This window comes from Diadema setosum, chromosome 17 (assembly GCF_964275005.1).
Source record: "Diadema setosum chromosome 17, eeDiaSeto1, whole genome shotgun sequence".
NCBI lineage: Eukaryota > Metazoa > Echinodermata > Echinoidea > Diadematoida > Diadematidae > Diadema > Diadema setosum.
The window spans coordinates 4,768,469-4,788,021 of record NC_092701.1 but is presented as its reverse complement, the minus strand read 5'-3'; the positions used below and the strand labels follow the sequence as shown (position 1 = coordinate 4,788,021).

Here is a 19,553-nt window from a genome sequence, read left to right as displayed (position 1 = left end):
ATATAAGCATTATGATAATGTACTTCTTTGGTTAACGAGGATTCATTGCTGCAGCGTAACTTGAATGCGTTTTTTTTTTCCCCCACCATGCCTTGCGACGAGATGCCAATGGCAGTACACAGTTGCTAGTGTAGGTGTATTCTGCCCTACTTTGGCAACAGGAAGCAAGTGACAACAGTGACATTTCTCGTAAAAGAGCAAAATGTGTCTGTCATTTACACTGACGTCAATGGATTATCATGATGTCTTATCTAACATATCTCTTAGTATGATGAGTGTTTTTGCATGAAATTTGGTCTGGAAGAAGAGCTCATTATGTGAATTATGGAAACATCAATAACTCAAATTCGGATGGTATGTCACTTGCTTCCTTTTGCCAAAGTAGGGCAGTATTGTGCTAGCCAGTCACAGCAGAGAAATGGTCTTCGTATTGGGTTGATGTGTTTGGACTGTATTATATAGTGCCTTCACTTGAACTCCCCTGATGAGATATTTTGTTTAAATTGCTGAGATTTGTATTTTGATTTCTGTGTTATCATCAGCATCAAGCTGCCTATTTACAATTTTATTTCATCGACAGAATTCAACATTATAATTACACACACACAATGCGCCCCTTCTAAAAACAAACAGGCATGCAAACGAACTGGAACGACTTACTAACTACACACAAACACACACACAAACACACACACACAAACACACACACACACACACACACAGACACACACACACACACACACACACACACACACACACACACACACACACACACACACACTATGTTTTCATTAACGAAATGGCTCAAACAGTTTACATGCTTTTCATGGTTAGCTCTTTCTTTTAATTGTCTCATTACATTTTGTGTTGGTTGTAGCATCATGACAGTATGGGTTATTTGCAGATGGCATCCCGAAGTGTTACCACAGTAGTCAAGAGACTTCCAACGATATCTCGTCAGAAATTCTTTCAGACGATAAAAAACAGTGCATACGTAACAATGACGATCGGATATTGGTTCTAAGATTGCAATACATGTACTGTCGACATACCTCTTTGCCTATTGATATTTGATCGATTGGTTGATTTCATTTTGAATTGAATTGAATTGAATAAGTGAAACTGCACTGGTCTTACATTCGAGACTCAGTGAACAGTTTCAGCACGTTTATTTTCATATTTCACTTGAAATCGAGATACATCAAACAAAAAAAAGACAGAAAAAAGAATACAAACCAAGCTAGATACAAAATATGATATAAATCGGGTCATGAACAGAAAGTGTGTCAGCAAACATAATTCTCTATAACTTGTGAAATATGATGGAACTGCAAAAGCAAAGCTTGTAAAGGTTCCAAGAAAAAATACCAATGTATATTTGCTATGCAATCAATAGAGATAGGACACAAAGTAATAATGACGAAACTATATGAAAGCTAAAGTATCAAGGTACAAAGGGAAGAATAGAAGAGAAGAAAGAGAAAAAGGAAAAAACACAAACCCAAAGAATAAGAACTGAAAAAAAATAGCATATAGATACACAAGTATACAAGCACATAACGCACTATCTAGAATCAAATTCATAACGAATTCAAAATGTAAATATAGGTACGGATGCAGTGATTATATAATGGGAGTATAAACCAGAGGTAAATCGATCATACACTGCAGGTTGATCTGCCATAATTGAATGAGGATACTGCAGATAACATATTGAAAAATTCTAATCAAGTTGGTTATATTCATTTAAAACACTGATTTTAATTTTTGTTTAAATGTACACATATTAGAACAATTGATTAAGTCGGCAGGAAGATCATTTGACTTCTGAATTTCTTTTACGTACATAGATGAAATACAATGTCAATTGAACGAAATTATTGAGCACAGTATGATTTTAATCTGACAGTTAAAACAGTTGAAATTATGTATTATTATTTTTACCCAACTGAACAGCGTTTTGTCACACATTTCTTTTGCATTTGTGTCTATTTTAGGTGAAATTGCGAATGTCATTACACTATTACATTATTATATTATTTGTATGTAGACAGCAAGTATTTCCTTGGTTTATTTAACTAAATGAAAATGAACTTAGGGGATCCTTTTAAGCTGTAGTCTGAGTTATGTCAAATCTCCAGTATAGACTAATGTATTTTTGGTATATTATGCGGTTCTGAGGGGAAGATGAAATTCTTGGATCGTCGGTGGGTATTAGGCCTACATTCTATTTCAATGAAATGAAATGATATCGTGAAATATTGTGGATAGGTGGTTGCTCCTATGATTAAACATGAATTGACGAAGTTGAAAAGCGTAAACGTCTTTTATTTTCACAATTTAATGGTTTAAAAAAAAACATGGTGTGTGCGAGGATGCTATAAGAACAAAACAAAACAAAAACCCAATTCTGAGTGTCATTTCTCTGCAATGAACGGAGTTTATCTATATAATGGATAATACTGTGTAAGTATTGCCTCAAGCAAGGGCACCATAATTCAAGATTATAATGATTATTTAGAGTTGATTAAAGCGTCATGCCAGAGTGCAGATGATGGAACATACCATTCTAACTTACGTATATTCATTTTATCGGGCTGCATGAAATAGTTTTGTCACTATACTGAAATGACACTTCTATGTTGAAAGTTTGTTATCAACTCAAAAACCTGGAAAAAAATCTTCTTGGGGAGTCAGTAGGCCCTCTAAATGCAAAATTGCCTTGAAGGCTATCCTTACAAGCACAAAATATATGTCTTTTAAATGGTTATGACAATTATCAATTTGATTATAAACTAAAGTACTATTTATCGTTAATTTCAATTCGTCATATTGTGTCAAACAGCTCGCCACTTGGTGCAATGAATGCCTCTAATCGTAAATTGAGCTCTCTCGTATCTGCAAATATAATTCAATACGACCGTCTCGATCTCAAACAATATAGGCGATGATAGGTAGCCTAATTGTGTCCTTATGTTGCACAGCCCTGACGAAACAATGTCACAATTGTCTAGACACTGAAACAATAACCGAACTGTGCCGTTTAAGTTTAATCATAAAGCAAGACGAAGTCCTAGTCGAGCATTCTGAAGTACTGTATGTCATGTGTTACATTATGTGTTTGTGTGTCTGTGTGTGCGTCTGTCTGTCTGTTTGCATGTCTGTTTGTGTGTATTATGTATGTGTGGGTGCGCATGACCACTGCAGTGGCCACTTTGCAGAGGACAGCTATACTTACTGCTTCATACATGAAATTTCTTTTTGTTCGGGTGTGTTGAAAATAAACTGAAGTTCAAACAATGCTCACGCAGCAAATTATATATAGCTTTAGAGACTTAAAGTCATGTCATTTAAGATAGGAAACCGCTGAATTACACACCGTACAGAACAACATTGCCAGAAACAATATTGGCTGCAGGACACCGTATATAAACTAGATTGAATAGAAGTAGAGTTTGTCTGCATAATATGTTCGCCGTTTACGCTTTAGGGCCTTTATTGATTAATACAGTGTTATTAGAAAGTTATTGTTGACATTTTCATTATGCTCAGCCACGTCGAATTTTCATTATTTTCCCTTAAAAAGAAAGAAAAAGAATTAGAAAGAATACCCAAGAGAAGAAAATCATAACACAGCCAAATAATGTAACTGTGAAAAAAGATCAGTCGCTGTGAGGAACGCCCTTTTTAGATAAAAAAAAAACAAACAACTCTATACGTACAGCCTGAAAATGGTGAAAATCGGATGCAGAAAACCAAACAATCAAACAAATAAAACGAACGACTGAAGGTCTGATAGAGAAGCGAAACAGTGATACTTACACATTTCTTTACCAACTTTTCAAATGCAGTTCCCCTTGCTGTAGTGTTTGAGGTGAAAAGCTTTAAACTGATAACCCTGATATATTATGCGATTTCTCATTCAGGGAGGACATAATTATGTATAGCGCATGGAATTAGCACACACAGTATTTTTTTTTTTCACGTATCTTTTAATAATCCACATTAAACCTTTTTCTTCACCTTTTGTGTCGGGGAAGACTTCACCTACCTTAATTATTATACATAGGCACTATAAGAAAGAACTCTGTGACCTTGCAAACTCACGTTTCTGGTGAGAATGAATGTACAGATCCTAGTGTGTAGGATCTTTGGTATTATAGAAAATAATGAAGATAGCGATGAGGTGGAGGAAGAACAGGAGGAGGAGGTAGAGACACAACCAAGAAAAAGCATGATAATATCAGCAGTTTTTTGTTTTGTTTTGTTTTGTTGGTTTTTTATGTTTTGTTTTTTTTTTTTTTTTTCTAAACGAAACTGCGAATGATGAGTAACTAACGATAGGCATATATAGTGTATCAGCAAACATATATATACTTAGTAGCGGATGATGCAAAGAACTATAGCAAAAATCGGCAGACAGTAGGCAGCTGCAGAGCTAGCAAAGAGGGAAAGACAAAACGCCCTCTATTTACAAACTTGGGTCATTTAAAAGGATCAACGTGCTCGCCGTGCCGTGTGAGGAGTTAGAGCCCGCTGGAACAATTCGATTGCTGGAAAAGATTCGAGAAAAGAATTCCTGGTTGAGGATTACACAGCCTGAGTACTTTGTGAAATGGCTCGCAAAAAGGTATGATAATTCTGTTTGCAATGTCACTCTGGATTCTGCGCTGCCAAATGGTGATAAAGAAGTCCGCACCTGGTCGTGAATTACATTGTAACTTGTTAACAATAGTCCCATGTACTGATATCAGTGTGAGTGGTAACTCTAATTTTGTAGAAGGCAAGACAGGTGTCGCGTCCGGTGCTCGTATAAAATCAGCCAATGTTAACTTTCAGAGCTTACCTCTAGTAGTGTTCATGGGCCAGGTTCAGTTTAATATATACTGTAGAAAATGCATTGATAAATCTAGTCTAGACTCTAGAGGTGCTGTTTATGCCTAAAACCATGAAAACCGTGACGTGATCGTCATGATCGTGAGGCCATGCATGGCGTGGGTCATAAATTGCATATAAAGCAAGTTGCCCTTGATTCGACCGTTTCCATGAATAGACCACTCCTACGAATAAAAATTCCCTGAAATTCATGAATAAAAAATGGCGCAAATCAAGTGTGAAATTCAAACTAGGCCTATGCAACTACCTCCACACGTGTTCCGAAGAGCACAACACGTCAACACTAACAGTGCGCCGGACCCCCGAAATCATTGTCGCGATCCTCCTGGCCCAGCGCAAGTCAGCTCGTAAAGCAGTTCAATGGGTATGTAACGCCCCGGGTAAGAAGTTGCATAGCAACACATACAGACTTGTTTCATTCCAAGTTTCAAAGTTACTAATACTAGTCCATTTATCTGCATTGAATCTGTACAGCGTGTACACCTACAGCCATAAAGTAAATGATGGCTGCAGTTTCTGAGATAACTTGAGCGCTTACCCGATATTTATATTTTTCATGCCACCCTTGTTAGATTTTGCGGTATCGCCATGGTTCGATCACAACGTGTTATGTATGCGTTGAATCTCTCGCACTGGATTTGAGTACCGCACTCTTATAGTGCGATGTACTATGTATACAGTTTTGCCCGTGCGTCACGCGCGCGCGCTAATCCATTCATAGGCAGGGTGAGCGTACGGCGCGGTACGTCGCGAATGTCGAAGCAGGGACATATGGGGTCGAGCAGTGAGCACAAGTGTTCAAACGATGATCGCAGCGCAGGCATTCGAATCATGCATGCTATTTTGCTTCCGCAATTTAGGCTGGCAAACATTGGGTAACTTGCTTTAATTAAACAAAACAAAACATCAGCCGCTGATCAGTCATCACAAAACAGAGCATCTTAATTAAGATGATGCTCTACCCCCCCCCCCCCCCTCCACTGTACATCCTAGCCCCTACAGCGATCATTTTATTTTGTCTTTTGGTCTTCCAAACGGTTTGGAAATATCTGTACATGTAGATAATTATTACCTTCTCAGAAATATCTATGTACAACTTAATACAAGCTAGTTTTCTATACAGCAGTGTGGTACCAGAATATACTCGGTGCAGTGGTGCATGGTGCCCCATTTGATGGCCAGGGAGAAGAAGGGTGATGAGAAAAGAAATATTTGCAGCCAAATGTTACAGAGTTCAACATGTCTTTAAAGAATGATATTATGTCCTACCTTCAGTATTAGAGAATCTACTGTGACCCATAAATTCTAGCTCTTGAGTCTTTGTAAGATTTTGTGTATATTTTTCTGAACTTTTGTAGACATTTATCTCTTGATCTGTCTATGGCTCTGCTTCCAATAATCAAAATGATCTTACAAGGTAAGTTTTCTCTATGATTTGCATGTTGTGCACAAGCTCATTCAAATTAAAGTAAGCATATAGCCCCCTTTTTTCATTGTGCATTAAGACCATTTTCATTGCATCCATAGCTTGAAATTAAGGTCACTGCCAGCAATCACTGTTGTTGTCATCTTGCATCCTTGTTGATTTCTTTTTTAATTTTGTTTATGATGCAGAGCAAGGCAAAGAAAGCTGCCCAGAAGAGGCGAGTACTGGTGGAGAATGAATATGGCAAAGCCCCTCACACATTTGTCTTCAACCGTGGGACAGTCGGGAAGAACGTCCTTCAACTTGTGCTGGACATGAGGCATGTCCTGGAACCCTACACTGCCTCCAGTCTTCGAGTAATGACACTTTGCATTTTTTGAAATAAAAATAATCCTTTTCATCATGTTGTACACGTATATTGTATACGCTGAATATTTCGTGAGGTTTTATTTTCGCGAATTTTGTGAGTCAGCTGCTATTTGCAAAATTAAAGACATTCGAAAATATTGACTCTGATCCCTGATATGAATGTGACGAATACATTTCTCCATTCGATACAGGACCCCATGTTCGCGAATTTAACCACCAGCAAAATTGTCGGGAAGTGTTTATGGTACTTTTTTTTTTTTTTTTTTTTTGTTAGGTGCTCAAGCCTTGCTGTGCTTTTTGTGCCAAGCAACACATGATATTCTGTTGTTACAAGTCAGCAAGTCGCAACAACATGCATGAAAGTGGAATGTGGTAGTTACAGCATTTTATGTGTACCATGGTACCTTGTGTTGATGTCATTGAATCACTGATGCCATCCAAACTCTACAGCATATCACTCCCCCTCACCCATGTTCTGTTAAAAAGGAGGGGTCACATGTCACCATGCCTTCAATTCTATTCTATTCTATTCAATTCAATTCAATTCAATTCAATTCAATTCAATTCAATTCAATTCAATTCAATTCAGTTCAACTCGATTCAATTCAATTACACAATTTTGTAATTCATTTCAGTTCAATTCAGTACAATTCAATTCAATTCAAGTCAATTCAATTCAATTCAATTCAGTTCAGTTCAGTTCAATTCAATTCAATTCAGGTCAATTCAGTTTAATTCAGTTCAATTCAATTTAATTCAGTTCAATTCAATGCAGTTCAACTCAATTCAATTCAATTTAACTCAATTCAGTTTTATTCCACATGTCTTTAAAAATTTGCATAGACACAGAAATATGAAGTTGCTATATGAAATGATTACATTGTTCTCCTTTCTCTGTTCCCTGCCACTTCTGTGTCATCTGTAGGCTCGCAAGAAGAATACGCTGAAGGACTTTGTTGGTGTGGCTGGCCCTCTGGGGGTGTCGCATTTCATTTCCTTCACAAAGACAGAGGCAGCAATCCACATGGTGAGTCATGGGAACAGGGCAATACTGAAGATATTCTATCCTCTTGCCCCAATGTTAAATCTGACAAGGGCCCCTTAAGTGTACTTGGAACAGGCAGGTGCTCATATTGCTTGCGCAGTTGTGCATTCTACTTGTGCCTGTCAAGAGGGATTTTAGCACTGTGCATGTAGAGACAGCAAAGCACTCTTCCTTGCAAAAACCAGCCAATGTAAAGTCATACTGTTTTCTTTGCCTTTTTTGTCATAATGACATATGACAAAGTGCTATCAGCAGAATAGGACACAGAAATTATTATGCTGTCAGTTCGATCTTGATTATTTTTACAATAGAGTAGGATCATATTCAGTTGCAAGATTTCCCCATGCATTGGCATTTTGCTTTTTTTCTCTCTCTTTCCTTGAGCACCGTGTGTCAACCGCTGAAATGTATCCACTACAAATGAAAGACATTAAGAGATGTTTTATGATTACCTTTCTCTTTTGATGAACTTTGCAGAGAGTGATGAGACTACCAAGGGGACCAACACTCACCTTTAAAGTTGCTCAGGTGAGAAGAAAAAAAAAAAAGGAAACAAATGCAAAAATGTATTTACAGTGTGTATAATCATTTTCGTGTATTTTAAAAAGTGTTTTAACAATTCTTGAATTTCCATGAGACTACCTTAATAATTATGATTATACCATAAAATTTGTCATTCTTGGTGGCAGCCATCCTTCTTTGGATTTATAATTACTTGCTTAGGGGTTTTATTACTCATCTCTCTTGTCATGCTTGCACAAAATGAATGAAACTATTCTATTAATGTGATTAATATTGAAGACCTGTTCATAAAACATTAGTAGTATTCGCCAGCATAACGCTTCATCCCGGAAGAAGTATGAAAGACAAATTCCTTGGAATGCCATAGCCTTAGATTTTAAGTATTGTATGTCAATGTTCCTTTTGCATTTTATCTTTCTTTTCATTTGAAAGTCATCTTTGTGTCCATAATGTCATTCCTGTCTTCCTTTGAATAATTGACATGATAATGTATCGCATATTAACCCATTGAAGACTAGTCCAGAGAATACTCGAGCAGGTGACTGTGGGAAATGCATGTTATAGCAAAATTAGTTTTTCCTCAGGGGGTTAAATAAAGTATGAATTACTCGTTTGATATGCATGTAGTCGAGGGTAGTGCGTTAGAGGTCATATTCCATTCCATGCAGGGAATGAAGTACATTTTTCACCACTGCCAAGTTTTTTCCATAAAACATGGTACTTTGTTCATGGTAATTGTCTATGCCCTTGCACCGACACTGCAAACTGGCACTGGTCCGATGGTCCAGGACCAGTAAAAATAACTGTTGGACCAGTAATTTTTTCAGGAATAGTCAAGTAAACTGGGTACCAACTGGTCCAACAGACAAGTTGGACCAGTAGAAAAAAATGGATTAGTGTGCAGCCTTACCTTGCGCATATAGATAATGAAAACGAAAATTGTCACCTGCTGGTCATTTATCCAATCACAGATCATGTGGGAACACATTCTAAGTATTATGAAAACAAAGAATGTCACCTGATGCTTATTTGAATATCCAGTCGCAGATCATGTGACGATGCATTATGAATCACTTTTTTGGACAGTACTCTCTTGCCAAGGATGTGGTGTCGTCCCTGAAGAAGCCAAGTATGTATGCCTCCCAGTTCCTCCATCACCCTCTCCTGGTGCTCAACAACTTCAACGGGGACGCTGTCCACTTCAAGCTGATGACCACAATGTTCCAGAACATGTTTCCCTCCATTAATGTCAACAAGGTGATTGTTCGTCCCCTCCCACCATAACCTCCATTTTGTTGGTGAAATGATGAGACCTTGTGTCTCAAATTTTGGAGAAAATCACATTTTTTTAAAAAGTTAACTGTCAGCTAATCAGTTATGTGATGTCTTGTCCAAATACTAACCATCTTGCCCCCCCCCACACCAAATAAATAAATAAATAAATAAATAAATAGATAAATACATAAATAAATAAATAAATTAATTAATTGATTAAATAAACCACCACAGCATGTCAAAGGAAAGGCGAGCCTGACTGCCGTAGTGCTTTGGTTACCATGAACTCTTGACATTTTTGAGAAGCACGATTTTGTCACCCCAACAGCAACTTGTGATACATATTTGAAAGTTATGTTTTCCTACCTTCTACACTTTGCATATGAGAATTTTAGTAGGTATGTACATACATACAGTTAAACAACGACGTTGATATTACATAGAACCACAACAGCGATAAGAGCAAAAGTCTTCAAAGCTGTGAGATAATCTTATTTGCGAAAATCCACTAGAATTGTTGTTGAAATGCTATCTTTTTAACAGTCCTGTTTTCTCTATTCTTTGGTTATTGAATATTTGGTTGTTTAATTGTCACTTTACGAAAATGCTATCAGTTTGTTATGTTGTCATGATCTTGGGTTGTTTCTTTACCTTAATTTCATCTTGTCTGTCTTATTTGACCTTACTTAGGTGTTACTAAAATCCCATTTTTATGTGTTATGTGTCATTTAGGTGCATCTGAATGATATCCGGAGATGTGTTCTTCTGAACTACAATGCTGAAACAAAGATGATTGAGTTCAGGCACTAGTAAGGATTTATTTCTTTTTTTCTGGGGGGTGGGGGGATGGGGTAGAATCCATGTACCTCAGGTTTACATACAGTACTGCATTTGATGTTTTATGACCTCTATAATATGGAGAATAAAATCAGCTTTCAGACAAATTGCAGGATGTGAACTGCAGGACTTTGAAGCTCCAGAACTTGTTAACAAGCTCAGTATTCAGTCAATGCATTATCATTTGAAGTCTGATGAAGATTGGTTTCCAGTGAGGTTATGAGTGAAGTTTTGTATTTTCATTTTCAAATATCCATTCATCAGAGAAAACAGTTTGTTAAAGGGAAATGTATAAGCTTAGACTCAAGAAAACAATTCAGTTTATGCATATTAGCTTTTGACAAGTGGATGGAAGTATTGCACCCTCTTTTGACTAATTTTATGATTTGATTCTGAGCTGAGACAATGTTAGCTGTCTTCTGTATTATGAGTACAATGTTTCTTTCTGTGGTTACAGTGCTTACATTTAAAGAGATTGTTTTGAAATGACAGAGATATCCAAAAACAAAGTGGTCCCAGTTAAAGTTGGGGCCCAACTTTTATAAAGTATAAGGACCACTTTTCTGATTTTATAATCACCTTTGCCTATTAGGGAGCATGTAGCAAACATGATCTCCATGCTTGCTCTTTAGAATTGTCCATTTATATGTTTAGTGAACATTAGCAGTTCTGTTATGTCACGGAGTGCTGCACTGTGGCAAGTGTAGGTTAGAAAACGCACTGCTTGTCAACTGCTATTTGCTCAATTACAGTAACACATTGTTGCTTCTTTCATAACAGCTCAATAAAGGCTGTTCCCATGGGGATGAGCCGCAGTACCAAGAAACTCCTCCAGAGCAAAGTGCCAAACTTGGGTCGATACCAAGATGTCAGCGACTTCTTCCTCAAGTGAGTGTTTCCATGGTGATGGAGGAATAAGTTCTTTTGAAGAAAAAAGAGATTTAAAAAAAAATGAAGTTCTATCTGTAATGTATGTCCTTTAATTGTACTTAATTGTGTGGTCAGGTAGAATATAATTGTTTTTCTTGTGTGAGAGATTTAGTTTTGTTACTGCCAAGGATTCAGAAGTGTGTTGAATCCTCTACTACAAATGGGATGGGATGGGGTCTCAAGAAAATTGGCATAGAATTTTGAAGAAAAAAAACACACCCAAAAACAGAACAAAAGCTAAAAACCAGAGCAGTTTAGCTTACATATTGCATCATACAATGCATTGTCATCATGTAGATAATAATAAAAAAACCACATTTTGACATACAATTTGCATGACATGATGCATTATCATCATAATTCTTGAGTCTGCATGAAAGATGAATAAGGCTGTTATCTTATAGAAATTTGCATCATGTATTTGGAGAGGCATGGCTCTATTTAGTACTGATGATTTAAAAAAAGGTAATTAAAATGATTTCAAATACACTTTGAAATGTGTGAGCAGCATCCTTGAGCGCCACTGGTACTGCATGCATATTGACCAACCTAACCTTGCAATCCAGTAGACATCACCCCCTTTCCCCCAGCCATCCAAATTCACTAAAAACACTGTAAATCTCCCCTCTCCCTCCCTCCCCTACACTGCCCACCACCCCCTCCCCCCAGCACTGGTCAACTGTCCGAGAGTGAGGCTGAGATGGACGGCGAGCACAATGAGGTCACGCTGCCCCAGAGACTGACCAGCCGAGGCAACATGAGCAGCCAGAAGAGTGCCATTAGGCTGGTGGAGGTAGGCACAGAGTGGCAACACCATTCTATCCATGATATATGTTATAAAGAGTGGATGTTTCCATGGTACAGGAAGTGAAACAGGCAACAGACTTATTTCCTTAGAATATATACATTTTATGTATATATAAACAATATATATATATATATATATATATTCATATATATATATATATATATATATATATATATATATATATATATATATATATATATATATATATATATTGGGGTTGTTTTGTTTTTTTTTTTTTTTGGGGGGGGGTGTAGCATGGAATGTTTTGCTGTTGTAAATTAATGTCACATAAATTCTCCATGAATAGCAATATATTGGTGTTTCTAAAATTAATAATTGAATGATTTTGATTGCTGCTTCATATCATGACTAATATTTATTCATGGACTCAAAGCAGTTATCACAAATTTGTGGAAGAATCATCATAAATTGTGGCATTGGTTAAGAGATTACATACCCAGAACACCCAAGAAGATCACAGAGTTACTATTTTGGAACTTGGGGGTTGTGCTGACAAAATTTGTTACTTTTGTTATATTTGAATGCATAATTATGCTGGTTGTTGAAGAAAATTTGACGCGAGTGAAAGTCTTAGTTTAATTAAAAAAAAAAATAAAAAAAACTCTTTGCCAATATAGCTGTGGGGTTTGTTTTGTCATTATCTTTGTCTCTGTTCTTTTAGATTGGTCCAAGACTTCAGCTGAGACTAATCAAGATTGAAGAAGGCCTGTGTGAAGGGGAGGTGCTTCACCATGAGTTTGGTGAGATTTGCTAGTCTCCTTTCAAGTCTGTGTACACCCAAAAAAAAAAATGAACAAATGGGCTCCTTTGGCTGTACAGGGAGTGTGAAGCAAGATATTTTTGCAGCGTGAAATTTTTGCGATTTGCTACTGGCATTCAATGTATGTAGTGCAGACTTGAACTTCTGCGTGAATTTTTGATTTCGCGAATCTTGGCTCTCGTAAAATTCTCGAAATTAGAATGTCCGCGAACATTTCTGGTTTTACATTATCTGCAATATACCAATATTTGCTTGCAGAAAAGAATGAGGAACATTGCATCTTTTATTCTTTGCAGAGAGATCAACATATTGAGCAGAATTAGTCTGTTACCATTACTGTGCCTTGTTTAACAATCGGCACACTTTTTTTGGTTTGCTTGCATTCACTATAAGCTCATATACATGGGAGTCTCATTATAATGAGCTGCTCGGATCACTGACATTTCGTCATTATATTGGGTATCTCGCTATATCAGGAATATGAATAAAAGAATAAAAAAGAATGGGATCTGTAAAAATACCTTGTTATATTAGCTACATGTATCACTCTATGTCAGACCTCATTACAACAGGGTACAGTGCACTCCCGTTATAACAAACACAGTTATAATGAAATTCTGGATACAATGTAGTAAAAATTCAGGCTGCAAGATTATCAACTCTATGTATTTTTATTGTTTATTGTTCGGTTATAACGAAATTTCGATGTAACGAAAGAAAACCGCCAGTCCCGCGGACTTTGTTCCAAAGGGAGTCCACTGTGTTATAACATGGATTAGGTATTCCTTCTGGTTCTTATTGCATCCCAATGGGCCGTGTTTGGGACTATTACATGGCTACACAATTGAAGGAGTGGGCTGACTGAAATGTCAAGTGTAGGGGAGAACCGAGTGAATTGTGATAAAATTATTTAGCAAGTCAGAGCGTTTAGAGTACCAGGGCACGTGTAGTTTCCATATACATATGATTGGTTCCTTCATAAAAGCATGCATGTTCTTATGTGTATTCCAGTACCATGATATTCATGTGTAATTTTGATGAATGAGTCACCATGGTGTTACTTCAACTGTGATTGCTTTCGTACCTCTGCGTTTGTCTCTGTACCCAAATACCATTTGAAAATGTTCCAATATCCTACCAGAAGTCACTCATTTTCTCAAGTGCATACTTGCCAACTAGTAAGATTTTATCAGATTCAGTAAAATTTTTTACGTTAATAGCAAAATCAGATTTTCTGTCAGAGAAATCAGATTTTTAAAAAATATTTAGATATACCTTTCATGTGTATTTTCGGAAGATTTGACCGAAAGTAAGATTTTTAACTTCAGTTTGCATATAAAATAAGATTTTTGCAATCCACGAGTAAGATATTTCATCTTGAAATGTTGGCAGGTATGCAAGTGGCATAATGTCCCTGCGTGTACTTCTGGTTGTGCCTTTCTCAGGCTCATTACACTTCAGATCTCAAGAGCGAGAGCAACAAATTTATGATGTCACCTGTGAAAGCATGGTTTGAGGGGACTGTAAAGGGCATTGCCATAGAATACTGATCTACATGTTTATAAAGCTAATGAAGATGGTGTTTCTCCCTTTCTTTCTCTCCCTCTCTGCTAATCAGTGACGAAGACAAAAGAAGAGATTGCCGCTGCAAGAGAAGTGAAAATGAGGAAGAAGTGAGTCTGTGCAAGGGAATCTTCTAATTGCACTTTAAATGCTAGAAAGCTTGGATTTTGCTTTTTTAACCTGTTAAGGAAGAGTGCTGAGTATTCTTGGGCAAGCGTTTATGGAAAATGCGTGTTGTAGCAAAATCAGCCCGACCTCAGTGGGTTAATATTATTTCACATTCTCTTCCATGTGTGCAGTATTTTGTAAGAGTTATTTTCTGTATGCTAATTCTTTGTTAATTGCACAGAGTGATTATAAATCTATAAACAAATGTGACCCACTACAACAGAAGGATCCTAAAGTCGCTGACGGGTGAGCAGAGAAAATCAAGTTTGAAGTCAGATCATCAAAATCTGTGAAAACATTCGGATTTCTGTTTTTGACATAATTTTCTAGTCTTATATATCTTCATCATCTGCCGAAATTTCGAAGCTAAATGATCAAAGGAAAGGCAAGAAAATAATGTTGTTCTGGGCCATGATTTTCTGACTTACAACGGAACAGAAACGTGTATGAAGATTTGGATTTAGCGTCGCAGCTAGACTCCGCCCCTAGCAATGAGGTAATGATCTCATTGGTCAAAGCATGGCATCCTGGTTACTGATTGGTTGTGCGTAGACCTCTGGCGCTAAGCTTGAATGAACATCGCGGAGGTTGCTAGGAGTGTACCTTTATTGTCAAACGGTGAAAATTGTCTTGCTTCCCCTTGATCCTGATAGCGTTGCAGGGGTCGCACTTAACTTTTTTTTTAACTAGCCAGGCGGACTACGTAGAATCAATTTTGACACTGAAGCAATATTTTGGCTAGCCAGACGGACTAGTAACTTCAGAATTTTTCGATTTTTAGCTAGTCCGACGTGATTTTGGGTTGCCAATGGCCAGCGGACCATCGCCAATTTCGAACCCTGCGTTGGAAGGAAAATTTTTAAGGCGGTTTTCTCGAAACGCTGATAATAAAATCATTGATATCTCCGCAACCAAGTACTTTTATGAGTCATATTGTATGTGACATTAAAGTGGAAAGAGTAAGGAAATAATCGCATGCAATTTTCAGAAAATTGTCCTCCCCGACTTTCGGATCCTTTTGTTGCAGCGGGTCACAAATTTGTGAAAATTGAAAATGCGGTTCATTAATTTATTATGTCTCTTTATGCCATATCATTTTTTCATAATACAGGGTGTCTCAAATAAAACTATACACTTTTGAAATGGCTGCCGTATAAGAAATATATAATTATGGGGGAAAAGGTTTATATGTATGGTAGACTCAGTGGTGTGTTCATGTGAGTAAGGATGAGGTGATGGTACATGTTGCAATTTCCATGTTACACACTCTTATTATTTACATCTGTGACTTGAATGAAAACCTTCGCCCCACATTGCAGTTATTTTCAGATTAGTAGAATAGCTCATTGATTTACTTAATAACCAGATGAGGATTATGTAAATTCATTATTCAAATACATTTTGTTGAAAATTTTGCTGACTCACATGAACACACCACTGTGTCTACCAGGGAAATTTGCAATGCTACAATAACATAAAAGCAACTGCGGTTTACTCAGGCATAAAAGTTAGGTTAATAAACCATAAAATTCACTCAGCAAAGCCAAACTGATCGCAATTGATCATAAGTTTATCATATCAACTTCAGTTTTGTAAGCTCCAACAGACTCACCTGTCGCGAATAAGGCTAATTTCTTCGCAGGCTAATTTTCATACCCTTTACAAAAGTGAGCACTGCTCAATCAAGCATGAATTATTTGTAAACTTTTTGGTGTCATATGAAAGTTCAGTCCATAAGCTATCCATACATATAAACCTTTTCCCCCAGAATCATATATTTCTTATTCGGCAGCCATTTCAAAAGTGTATAGTTTTATTTGAGACACCCTGTATGTACAGTGATATCATATTTCAGACATGTAATTGTCTCAGTACACATTGCAGCAGATTTTACCCTTGTAGTTCGGGATGGTGACAATGTACTTCATGATAGTGTTGTTTTTCTGTAGATTTGAGATGCTTTCTTGTCATTCTCTGTATATTTCAGACATGTAATTGTCTCAGTACACATTGCAGCAGATTTTACCCTAGTAGTTCGGGATGGTGACAATGTACTTCATGATAGTGTTGTTTTTCTTTGGATTTGAGATGCTTTCTTGTCTTTCTCTGTATATTTCAGACATGTAATTGTCTCAGTACACATTGCAGCAGATTTTACCCTAGTAGTTCGGGATGGTGACAATGTACTTCATGATAGTGTTGTTTTTCTTTAGATTTGAGATGCTTGTCATTCTCTGTACATTTTGGCATGGATGAGGAAGTTCATGATGCTATCTTTCTGCTTTGATCAAAGGAATGAAAAAGTGAAGAGGAAAAAGAAGCAGGATGCCAACGTTGCCAAGAAAGAGAAGGAGAAGGAGGAGAACAAGTGAGTATTTCTTGCCTTGTGAATGAATGAATTTTGATATTACTGTTAACATGCTAGCTGTTTATCAATATCTCAGAATGCTTTGACCTCTCACCTCTGACACCTGATCTTTTCCATTATATATTTACAATTTATTAAACATTGCTATGGGAAACTGGGTGTGCCATATATGGCGTCTTTTGAAATTACACATGTCTTCCGGGGGGGGGGGGGGGGGGGGGGGGCAGTGGGTTGACTTCGATATGCTACTGCTTTCAGATGTTTTGTAGCGTAACCTTTGACCCCGCAAGGATTGCTCTTCCGTGTTCTCAGGGCGCGCTCCCTGGAGGGGATGAGGAGAAAGTTTGGCAAGGCGACGCAGGAGGAGGGTGGGGAGGCGCGGTCTGATGATGATGAGGATGATGATGAGGATGATGACACAGAGTACTACAAGCAGGAGGTCGGAGAAGAGCCTGATGCAGGTTTGTGTTTCATCTGTCACCATCATGTAATCTGTTCGTACTCATTATGAATGATGTTTTGAGGTTGTACTCTATGGGGGGGGGGGGGGGGATTCATTCTTTGAACAGCTGATCTGAAATGTTTCCTTTCTATGCCAAAATGTTGCACACATAGTATGGAGGCTTCCCATTGCCAAATCTTCAACCCGTTGAAGACTCTTCTCGAGTATGCTGGAATAGGTGTCTGTGGGAAATGTGTGTTATAGCAAAATTAGCGCACCTTCAGTGGGTTTAATTGGCATGCGAATTGGACTCAAATGATGTGGCATTTAGTTACATTTTTTACCCAAAGTCAGCATGGCGAAAAAATTTTTCTTTTTCATGTATAGCACATATCGGCCTGGTTGATAACTATATGATGATGTTTGCTCGCCTCCTGAGCTAGCCATGAGGGGTGGGTATGTTTTTGCCCGTTTCCTTTTTGCGCATGTGCAGTGGATCATTTCAATGGGGTTTTTGGTGACACAGAGTAATTCATAGACCACTTGTATGTCCAGTAGGAAGATACAAGAGTAATCAATCCCTTGCGTCAAGAGATACTGCAGTATGTACACCTCCGCCTACTCTATCTCACTGTTATAAGTATAGCACAGGCATTTCTTACCCCAAAAGTACACTTAGGAATACACATGATATTGTATTGTAATGAGCCATGCAGTATATAAAGTGCAACTACACAAAACACTGTCCATTTTGTAACCTCTTCTTTTGTCTTTGATCGTGCCAGGATTGTTTCCAAGGAAAAGGAGAAAGCCAATCCGAGATGCAGCAGGTCACCATGGCAACAAGAGGCAGAAGTTTGATGCATCAGGTGGTGACAGGAGAGGGAAGCACAGGGACCAGAGAGGGAGAGGGGGAGGGAGAGGAGGAGGGAGAGGGGTAGGGAGAAGGGGAGGGGGAGGGAGAGGAAGAGGGGATGGGGTAGGGGGTCAGTGGGGAAGGGGTGGCAGTGGAAGAGGAGGGAGAGGAAGGGGAGACAGCAGTCGAGGAGGGAGAGAAGGAAGGAGAGGGCAAGGCGGAGGGTCAGATAGAAGGACAGGAGAAGGAGGAGTAAGAGGAGGAAGGGGAAGGAAAGGACAGACCATCCCAGGGGGAAACGGACGATTCGGAGTGGGCGGAGCCAGACCAAAGTTCACACCCAGGAAATCATTCTCCCAGCGCAGAAGTGAGAAGAGACCATCACATTGATAGTAGTCTTACAGGATGATTTCCTTCCTTTCTCAAACTCCCAGCTCATCTTCGAGATATACTGTATATGCCGAATATTTCGCGAGGTTTTTATTTTTGCAAAATATGTGAGTAATGTGCACCACCACAGGTGCTATTTGCAAAATTAAAGAAATGCTGAAAATATTGACTCTGATCAAGCTACGAATGTGACATACACGTTTACATTCTCCTTTCAGTACAGGACTCCGCGATTGCGAATTTAACCACTCGCGAAATCGTCGGGAAGTTCCGATTCGCGAACATTTAGACTTGCCAAATGTTATGGCGTATACAGTATATGCTCCAGTGACAAACTTTTCTCAGGATCGTTTTAATGGACATATTTTACGTACATTCAACAGGCAAGTGCTGGGACATTATACTTGGCTGAGTCGTATTTTGGTAGCTGCAGGTGAAATGTCCAGTTGATGTAAGGACAGGCTATTGCCATTTTAGCCTAAAAGGAATTTTGGTTGGTGACATCCAGGAAGGGTAGGAGGAAGAGAAGGCAGTGGGACAGAAATCAAATGAAGAGTTAGCAGAACAATGACTCAATGTTGCTCAAATTAACTATAAAACATGTGCACTATCACAATTGCTCTTAACTCCCATGAGAATAGACATGGTCTTAACATCAACCTGTTGCAGACATATGCAAGTTTTCATGAGAATGTCTGCGAAATACAGCGAATCCTAGTACACCTGTACACTACGGCATGTCTTACAGCAGAGTAGGGACAAAGATTTGACCATTACTGAGCTTTTGTCGCTGATTGGCATGCATGCAAGCGTGCTTTCTTCCCCAATTGGCACAGATGACTGGAAACTAATTGTCGATGAACGGAGATTACCTAAT

The 19,553-nt window shown here is 38.1% G+C and overlaps 1 protein-coding gene across 1 annotated transcript; it reads left to right on the top strand.

Moving 5' to 3' along the window:
- Positions 1 to 4,512: 4,512 nt before the first annotated feature.
- LOC140241108 (suppressor of SWI4 1 homolog) lies at positions 4,513 to 18,676 on the top strand. The gene is made up of 13 exons (XM_072320876.1): positions 4,513 to 4,630; positions 6,511 to 6,678; positions 7,617 to 7,718; positions 8,214 to 8,264; positions 9,345 to 9,515; positions 10,266 to 10,342; positions 11,151 to 11,258; positions 11,970 to 12,093; positions 12,791 to 12,869; positions 14,508 to 14,562; positions 16,914 to 16,988; positions 17,301 to 17,449; positions 18,216 to 18,676. Exons 1-13 carry the CDS (start codon positions 4,616 to 4,618, stop codon positions 18,674 to 18,676), a joined length of 1,635 nt encoding a protein of 544 aa, XP_072176977.1. The 5' UTR covers positions 4,513 to 4,615.
- The last annotated feature ends 877 nt before the right edge of the window (positions 18,677 to 19,553 follow it).